Source organism: Mya arenaria, chromosome 6 (assembly GCF_026914265.1).
Source record: "Mya arenaria isolate MELC-2E11 chromosome 6, ASM2691426v1".
In the NCBI taxonomy this organism is placed as follows: domain Eukaryota; kingdom Metazoa; phylum Mollusca; class Bivalvia; order Myida; family Myidae; genus Mya; species Mya arenaria.
The window spans coordinates 9303770-9314033 of record NC_069127.1 but is presented as its reverse complement, the minus strand read 5'-3'; the positions used below and the strand labels follow the sequence as shown (position 1 = coordinate 9314033).

At 33.8% G+C, this 10264-nt stretch overlaps 1 protein-coding gene and 1 long non-coding RNA gene across 2 annotated transcripts in view; both read right to left on the bottom strand.

Moving 5' to 3' along the window:
- Nucleotides 1–735, bottom strand: part of LOC128237097 (uncharacterized protein CXorf65 homolog) — a 7453-nt gene extending 6718 nt beyond the window's left edge. Inside the window, exon 1 of the mRNA XM_052952307.1 lies at nt 726–735. Coding sequence (XP_052808267.1) covers nt 726–735 — 10 coding nt within the window. The remainder of the gene's footprint in view (nt 1–725) is intronic.
- A 4936-nt stretch (nt 736–5671) lies between these two features.
- LOC128236711 (uncharacterized) lies at nt 5672–9739 on the bottom strand. Its single transcript, XR_008261418.1, has 6 exons — nt 9660–9739; nt 8900–9027; nt 8480–8593; nt 6784–6888; nt 6029–6156; nt 5672–5719 (listed from the first exon to the last, which is right to left on the bottom strand). It is a non-coding gene; the product is annotated as an uncharacterized LOC128236711 (long non-coding RNA).
- Nucleotides 9740–10264: the final 525 nt, after the last annotated feature.

The window sequence follows — 10264 nt, the reverse complement described above, 5'->3', positions numbered from 1 at the left end:
ATACAGCCTAAACAACACTATATGCCAAATTGTGTCGGCCCCCCCCCCCCCCCCCCCCTCCTCGGCCCACAAACAATTGGCGCAACAAAGGAAATGGCAAAAAAAAAAACACCAAAACTTAAATATCATGACAACTGCTAGTGTTTCATGTATGGGTGGCTACATGATGTAGAAAATGCAGAGATAGCATATTATGCCCATTTTTAAAAAAAATTTACTTTAAGAATCTGTTTTGAAGGCTAGATTTGGCATTAAATTCAGAGTACAGCACTTCACTATTGTCTATAGATGCTTATTTTACACCTATTTGCTATAAATCTCACTCTTGGAATCATTTACACACAAACAAGCACTACAGAGTTGACTAACATCTTCATTCTTCTGAAATATGGATTCAGAGCTGCATCTCCTGGATTCAGATTGCAGGAACTAGCCGGGGAAAAGGGCCCGCAGCTAACTGGAGCTATTGGCAACATCATGATCTGCAAGCAAGACACAAAGCAATTTTTACACAAATAAAACTATTGCCACTACTGTTAAAGTTTGAAAAAGCCTGTAAACACTCATTGAGGCATACACAACCTTAATCTAGTCATAAATGTGTAAATATGCAGAAAAGTCATGAATTCAAAGATTTTCAGGACAAATTTAATAGAATATATAGTCTTTTGGACATTTTGCAATCAGTTTTTAACAACTCAAAGGTAAACTCATCTTATGAGTACCCAGATGCATTTTGCAAGCATCAAACCAGACATGCTTAGAATTTCTTCTTACTTGGAGATGGTATTCTTCTTGAAAATCTTGCCGAGAGCCGGTATGGAAACCACAGAGGACCACAGTTTTTACCAGCACTGGTTCTTGTCCTTTGAAAATTCCTCTGTGGCTACAGCAACCAGGCTGGCTATTAAAATAAGCAATAAATTAGGGTTTTTAAAACATTTATACTGTATTAAGGTTGTGTTTTTAATGCATTAGGGAAAAGGCTCTATCTTTATGAAAGCTGCTCACTTTTTATTTATTTTGGCTTGAGAAATGTCAAGTTTTTCAATGAAAAATTGAATAAATGAATGAATTAATGAATATATATGAATGATTGATAGAATGATTAATGAATTAATGAAAGGTGGCATTATTTCTTTAAAATTGGGATCTCATTGTGTTGCTGTGATTTAAAGTATATGTTTTCTTGTCCATAAGCTGAAAATCATATGACACTAAATAAAACATCATTCTGCATCCTATGTGCAGTAAGTTTTGTTTAATTGCTTATAGAATTTGCAATTATTGTAATGTTTGCTTAAAAGAGCAACAAAATGTGTGAATAGATGCACAATACAGACCAAGACTGATACAAGTCAGCAGTTTCATTAGAAAAAAATTATTATTAAAGCCACAACAGAAATGATTGACAACATGAAAGAAATTCATTTAGGAATGGAACAAACAGTCTCAATGGCTTTATGACCAAACTACTGTTTCAGTTTGGATACCATTTCTAATAATTATCTTGAAGTACTTACAAATTACAGCATGTTGGCAAACACCAAGTACAGCTTGGCCTCTGGTGGGCAGCTTGTGGGGGGGGGGGGGGTCTTCAACAGACAGTCCTCCTGGGTCTGCTTCCTATGTTAAAAAAATCCCTCCATTTATACTTTGGAATGAAAGTGAGGCTTTCATTCATTAGTTACCATCATTTGGAAACTATTCCAAACATTAAAATTGAAAGTGAAAGTAGTTTTTTTAAAAATGTCAAAAATATATAAGAAAATTATATATATTAATTTATATTATGTAATATAAGATTTTCACATTTCATACTCAAACACCAATATTCTATGGCTAAGCACGTCAACTGGCCAAATTTCAACCAGATAGCTGTATAAATTAAGAATTTATAACAATTAAAATAGGCCACCCCTCCAAAAGCTTCCTCTATATCAGGCGTGAGACCACAGTTATTTTTACTATATGTTTCATATAGACACTAACCTGGCTTTGACTTTATACACACCCCAATTGAAAAACAAGGACATGGCATCTCTAGAACAATTCAAGACACAAAATATAATCACAAGAAAACACCATGTTAACCATTGACCCGACTGTCAAAATGAGTTCAAATACATAACCCTTCCGCCAGGGAGTCAATCGGCTACAAACAACTAATTTTCAGACTTCCACAAGCTATGATTTTCCAATATTTACATTGAAAACTATCATTTCTGCAATAGAGTGTCAACTTCAGTCAAGTTCTCTGCAAAAAGAACATTTTTGCTTCTTTTTCATTCAATTTTAATAAAATATTGATACTTGAACACAAGCACTCTTTGTTTCTGTATTCACATCCGGATCTTGGTCAACGGGGGGCAGATAACTGTGGTCTTGAGCCTATTTAAGCAACATTTTTTCAGAAACAGACTTCAAAACTCCTATAGTTCAGCTTCAGGCTATATGCAACACATACTGAAAGTTTGGCAATGATATATCAAACACTAAATGAATGAGACAAGTATTAGCACCTGTGGTATTTTCATAAAAAGCAGAAAACAGCCATTTCCCTCAAATGTTAAGCCGCAACCTTTGAAGAGCCATTATTTCCTTATGCATTGGAATAATTTGACCAAGTAAAGTTTTCCTTGTAGCTTTTAATGGTGTCTATAGAAACAGCACCACAAAACTGGCCTGCCTACTCTTTTAAAGATTTTTTCTAAGCAAAATAAGGTTTTTCCACTTCATCGGCTTAGTGTTTTATATAAAAAATGACATAGAGCCCCACTGAAAGCCTCAATTGTCAAAATTTGCTTTCTGGTCCACTTATATACAAAGGTAACAGAACTATCAGTTTAACACAAGAAATTTAGTGATAATGTGTTAATAGACAGCCTAAACAACACTATATGCCAAATTGTTGGCTTCCGGGACAAATGGCGCAACAAAGGAAATGGCAAAAAACACACAAAACTTAAAGATTCATGACAACTGCTAGTGTTTTCATGTATGAGGTGGCTACATGATGTGAGAAAATGCAGAGATAGCATTATTATGCCCATTTTTAAAAAAAATTTACTTTAAGAATCTGTTTTGAAGGCTAGATTTGGCATTAAATTCAGAGTACAGACTTCACTATTGTCTATAAGAGGCTTATTTACACCTGATTTGCTATAAATCTCACTCATTGGAATCATTTAACACAAACAAGCACTACAGAGTTGACTAACATCTTCATTCTTCTGAAATATTGGATTCAGAGCTGCATCTCTGGATTCAGATTGCAGGACTACCGCCTGGGGAAAAGGCCGCAGCTAACTGGAGCTTATTGGCACATCATGATCTGCAAGCAAGACACAAAAGCAATGTTTTACAAAATAAACTATCTGCCACTACTGTTAAAGTTTGAAAAAGGCCTGTAAACACCATTTGAGGCATACACAACCTTTAATATAGTCATAAATGTGATAAATATGCAGAAAAGTTCATGAATTCAAAGATTTTCAGGACAAATTAATAGAATATATAGTCTTTTGGACATTTTGCAATCAGTTTTAACAACTCAAAGGTAAACCTCATTTATTGAGTACCCAGATGCATTTTGCAAGCATTCAAACCAGACATGCTTAGAATTCTTCTTACTTGGAGATGGTATTCCTTTCTTGAAAATCCTTGCCGAGAGCCGGTATGGAAAACCACAGAGACCACAGTTTTACCAGCACTGGTTCTTGTCTTGAAAATTCCTCTGTGCTACAGCAACCAGGCTGGCTATTAAAATAAGCAATAAATTAGGGTTTTTAAAACATTTATACTGTATTAAGGTTGTGTTTTTTAATGCATTAAGGGAAAAGGCTCTATTCTTATGAAAGCTGCTCACTTTTTATTTATTTTGCCTTGAGAAATGTCAAGTTTTCAATGAATAAATTGAATAAATGAATGAATTAATGAATATATATGAATGATTGATAGAATGAATTAATGAATTAATGAAAGGTGGCATTATTTCTTAAAATTGGGATCTCATTGTGTTGCTGTGATTGTTAAAGTATATGTTTTCTTGTCCATAAGCTGAAAATCATATGCACACTAAATAAAACATCATTCTGCATCCTATGTGCAGTAAGTTTTGTTTAATTGCTTATAGAATTTGCAATTATTGTAATGTTTGCTTAAAAGAGCAAACAAAATGTTGTGAATAGATGCACAATACAGACCAAAGACTGATACAAGTCAGCAGTTTCATTAGAAAATAATATTATTATTAAAGCCACACCAGAAATGATTGACAACATGAAAGAAATTCATTTAGGAATGGAACAAACAGTCTCAATGGGCTTTTATGACCAAACTGTCTCAGTTTGGATACCATTTTCTAAATATTATCTTGAAGTACTTACAAATTACAGCATGTTGCAAACACCAAGTACAGCTTGGCCTCTGTGGGCAGTTGTGGGAGGGGAGGGGGGTTTACAACAGGACAGTTCCTCCTGGTCTGCTTCCTATGTTAAAAAAATCCCTCATTATACTTGGAATTGAAAGTGAGGCTTTCAGTCATTAGTTACATCATTTGAAATATTTCACAAAACATTAAATTGAAAGTGAAAGTAGTTTTTTAAAAATGTCAAAATATCATAAGAAAAATTATATATTATTAATTTATATTATGTAATATAGATTTTCACATTTTCATACTCAAACACAATATTCTATGGCTAAGCACTGTAAACTGCAATTTCACCAGATACTGTTAATTAAGATTTATAACATTAATAGGCCACCCTCCAAAAGCTTCTCTATATATTTAAGCAACATTTTTTTGAAAACTCCTATAGTTCAGCTTCAGGCTATATGCAACACATACTGAAAGTTTGGCAATGATATATCAAACACTAAATGAATGAGACAAGTTTTAGCACCTGTGGTATTTTCATAAAAAGCAGAAACAGCCATTTCCTCAAATGTTAAGCCGCAATCCTTGAAGAGCCATTATTTCCTTATGCATTGGAATAATTTGACCAAGTAAAGTTTTCCCTTGTAGCTTTTAATGGTGTCTATAGAAACAGCACCACAAAACTGGCCTGCCTACTCTTTTAAGATTTTTTCTAAGCAAATAAGGTTTTTCCACTTCATCGGCTTAGGTTTTATATTAAAAAATGACATAGAGCCCAACTGAAATGCCTCAACTTGTCAAAATTTTGCTTTTCTGGTCCACTTATATACAAAGGTAACAGAACTATTCAGTTTAACACAAGAAATTTAGTGATAATGTGTTAATAGACAGCTTAACAACACTATATGCCAAATTGTTGGCTTCCGGGCAAATGGCGCAACAAAGGAAATGGCAAAAAAACACACCAAAACTTAAAGATTCATGACAACTGCTAGTGTTTTCATGTATGAGGTGGCTACATGATGTAGAAAATGCAGAGATAGCATTATTATGCCCATTTTTAAAAAAATTTACTTAAGAATCTGTTTTGAAGGCTAGATTGGCATTAAATTCAGAGTACAGCACTTCACTATGTCTATAAGATGTTATTTACACCTGATTTGCTATAAATCTCACATCATTGGAATCATTTACAACAAACAAGCACTACAGAGTTGACTAACATCTTCATTCTTCTGAAATATTGGATTCAGAGCTGCATCTCCTGGATTCAGATTGCAGGACTACCGCCCTGGGGAAAAGGCCGCAGCTAACTGGAGCTTATTGGCACATCATGATCTGCAAGCAAGACACAAAAGCAATGTTTTACACAAAATAAAAACTATCTGCCCACTACTGTTTAAAGTTTGAAAAAGGCCTGTAAACACTCATTTGAGGCATACACAACCTTTAATATAGTCATAAATGTGATAAATATGCAGAAAAGTTCATGAATTCAAAGATTTTCAGGACAAATTAATAGAATATATAGTCTTTTGGACATTTTGCAATCAGTTTTTAACAACTCAAAGGTAAACCTCATCTTATTGAGTACCCAGATGCATTTTGCAAGCATTCAAACCAGACATGCTTAGAATTTCTTCTTACTTGGAGATGGTATTCCTTTCTTGAAAATCCTTGCCGAGAGCCGGTATGGAAAACCACAGAGACCACAGTTTTACCAGCACTGGTTCTTGTCCTTGAAAATTCCTCTGTGGCTACAGCAACCAGGCTGGCTATTAAAAAAAGCAATAAATTAGGGTTTTTAAAACATTTATACTGTATTAAGGTTGTGTTTTTTAATGCATTAAGGGAAAAGGCTCTATTCTTTATGAAAGCTGCTCACTTTTTATTTATTTTGCCTTGAGAAATGTCAAGTTTTTCAATGAATAAATGAATAAATGAATGAATTAATGAATATATATAGAATGATGATAGAATGAATTAATGATTAATGAAAGGTGGCATATTTCTTTAAAATTGGGATCTCATTGTGTTGCTGTGATTGTTAAAGTATATGTTTTCTTGTCCATAAGCTGAAAAATTATGCACACATAAATAAAACATCATTCTGCATCCTATGTGCAGTAAGTTTGTTTAATTGCTTATAGAATTTGCAATTATTGTAATGTTTGCTTAAAAGAGCAAAAAAATGTGTGAATAGATGCACAATACAGACCAAAGACTGATACAAGTCAGCAGTTTCATTAGAAAATAATATTATTATTAAAGCCACACCAGAAATGATGACAACATGAAAGAAATTATTTAGGAATGGAACAAACAGTCTCAATGGGCTTTTATGACACAAACTGTCTCAGTTTGGATACCATTTTCTAATATATTATCTTGAAGTACATTACAAATTACAGCATGTTGGCAAACACCAAGTACAGCTTGGCCTCTGGTGGGCAGCTTGGTGGGGGGGGGGGGGGTCTTCAACAGACAGTTCCTCCTGGGTCTGCTTCCTATGTTAAAAAATCCCCCATTTTACTTGTGAATTGAAGTGAGGCTTTCATTCATTAGTTACCATCATTTGGAACTATTTCCAAACATTAAATTGAAAGTGAAATAGTTTTTTTAAAAATGTCAAAAATATATAAGAAAATATATATTTTAATTATATTATGTAATATAAGATTTTCACATTTCATACTCAAACACCAATATTCTATGGCTAAGCACTGTCAACTGGCCAAATTTCAACCAGATAGCTGTATAAATTAAGAATTTATAACAATTTAAATAGGCCACCCCTCCAAAAGCTTCCTCTATATCAGGCGTGAGACCACAGTTATTTTTACTATATGTTTCATATAGACCTAACCTGGCTTTGACTTTATACACACCCCAATTGAAAAACAAGGACATGGCATCTCTAGAACAATTCAAGACACAAAATATAATCACAAGAAAACACCATGTTAACCATTGACCCGACTGTCAAAATTGAGTTCAAATACATAACCCTTCCGCCAGGGAGTCAATCGGCTACAAACAACTAATTTTTCAGACTTCCACAAGCTATGATTTTTCCAATATTTACATTGAAAACTATCATTTCTGCAATAGAGTGTCAACTTCAGTCAAGTTCTCTGCAAAAAGAACATTTTTTGCTTCTTTTTCATTCAATTTTAATAAATATTGATACTTGAACACAAGCACTCTTTGTTTCTGTATTCACATCCGGATCTTGGTCAACGGGGGGCAGATAAACTGTGGTTTGAGCCTATTTAAGCAACATTTTTTCAGAAACAGACTTCAAAACTCCTATAGTTCAGCTTCAGGCTATATGCAACACATACTGAAAGTTTGGCAATGATATATCAAACACTAAATGAATGAGACAAAGTATTAGCACCTGTGGTATTTTCATAAAAAGCAGAAACAGCCATTTCCCTCAAATGTTAAGCCGAAACCTTGAAGAGCCATTATTTCCTTATGCATTGGAATAATTGACCAAGTAAAGTTTTCCTTGTAGCTTTTAATGGTGTCTATAGAACAGCACCACAAAACTGGCCTGCCTACTCTTTTAAGATTTTTTCTAAGCAAAATAAGGTTTTTCCACTTCATCGGCTTAGTGTTTATATAAAAAAATGACATAGAGCCCAACTGAAATGCCTCAACTTGTCAAAAATTTGCTTTTCTGGTCCACTTATATACAAAGGTAACAGAACTATTCAGTTTAACACAAGAAATTTAGTGATAATGTGATAGACAGCCTAAACAACACTATATGCCAAATTGTTGGCTTCCGGGACAAATGGCGCAACAAAGGAAATGGCAAAAAACACACCAAAACTTAAAGATTCATGACAACTGCTAGTGTTTTCATGTATGAGGTGGCTACATGATGTAGAAAATGCAGAGATAGCATTATTATGCCCATTTTTAAAAAAAATTTACTTTAAGAATCTGTTTTGAAGGCTAGATTTGGCATTAAATTCAGAGTACAGCACTTCACTATTGTCTATAAGATGCTTATTTACACCTGATTTGCTATAAATCTCACTCATTGGAATCATTTACACACAAACAAGCACTACAGAGTTGACTAACATCTTCATTCTTCTGAAATATTGGATTCAGAGCTGCATCTCCTGGATTCAGATTGCAGGACTACCGGCCGGGGAAAAGGCCGCAGCTAACTGGAGCTTATTGGCACATCATGATCTGCAAGCAAGACACAAAAGCAATGTTTTACACAAATAAAAACTATCTGCCACTACTGTTAAAGTTTGAAAAAGGCCTGTAAACACTCATTTGAGGCATACACAACCTTTAATATAGTCATAAATGTGATAAATATGCAGAAAAGTTCATGAATTCAAAGATTTTCAGGACAAATTTAATAGAATATATGTCTTTTGGACATTTTGCAATCAGTTTTTAACAACTCAAAGGTAAACCTCATCTTATTGAGTACCCAGATGCATTTTGCAAGCATTCAAACCAGACATGCTTAGAATTTCTTCTTACTTGGAGATGGTATTCCTTTCTTGAAAATCCTTGCCGAGAGCCGGTATGGAAAACCACAGAGACCACAGTTTTACCAGCACTGGTTCTTGTCCTTGAAAATTCCTCTGTGGCTACAGCAACCAGGCTGGCTATTAAAATAAGCAATAAATTAGGGTTTTAAAACATTTATACTGTATTAAGGTTGTGTTTTTAATGCATTAAGGGAAAAGGCTCTATTCTTTATGAAAGCTGCTCACTTTTTATTATTTTGCCTTGAGAAATGTCAAGTTTTTCAATGAATAAATTGAATAAATGAATGAATTAATGAATATATATGAATGATTGATAGAATGAATAATGAATTAATGAAAGGTGGCATTATTCTTTAAAATTGGGATCTCATTGTGTTGCTGTGATTGTTAAAGTATATGTTCTTGTCCATAAGCTGAAAATCATATGCACACTAAATAAAAACATCATTCGCATCCTATGTGCAGTAAGTTTTGTTTAATTGCTTATAGAATTTGCAATTATTGTAATGTTTGCTTAAAAGAGCAAACAAAATGTGTGAATAGATGCACAATACAGACCAAAGACTGATACAAGTCAGCAGTTTCATTAGAAAATAATATTATTATTAAAGCCACACCAGAAATGATTGACAACATGAAAGAAATTCATTTAGGAATGGAACAAACAGTCTCAATGGGCTTTTATGACCAAATCACTTTGTACTTCAGTTTGGATACCATTTTCTAATATATTATCTTGAAGTACTTACAAATTACAGCATGTTGGCAAACACCAAGTACAGCTTGGCCTCTGGTGGGCAGCTTGGTGGGGGGGGGGGGGGGTCTTCAACAGACAGTTCCTCCTGGGTCTGCTTCCTATGTTAAAAAAATCCCTCCATTTATACTTTGGAATGAAAGTGAGGCTTTCATTCATTAGTTACCATCATTTGGAACTATTTCAAACATAAATTGAAAGTGAAAGTAGTTTTTTTAAAAATGTCAAAAATATATAAGAAAATATATATTATTAATTTATATTATGTAATATAGATTTTCACATTTCATACTCAAACACCAATATCTATGGCTAAGCACTGTCAACTGGCAAATTTCAACCAGATAGCTGTATAAATAAGAATTATAACAATTTAAAATAGGCCACCCTCCAAAAGCTTCCTATATCAGGCGTGAGACCACAGTTATTTTTACTATAGTTCATATAGACACTAACCTGGCTTTTGACTTTATACACACCCCAATTGAAAAACAAGGACATGGATCTCTAGAACAATTCAAGACACAAAATATATCACAAGAAAACACCATGTTAACATTGACCCGACTGTCAAAATTGAGTTCAAATACATAACCCTTC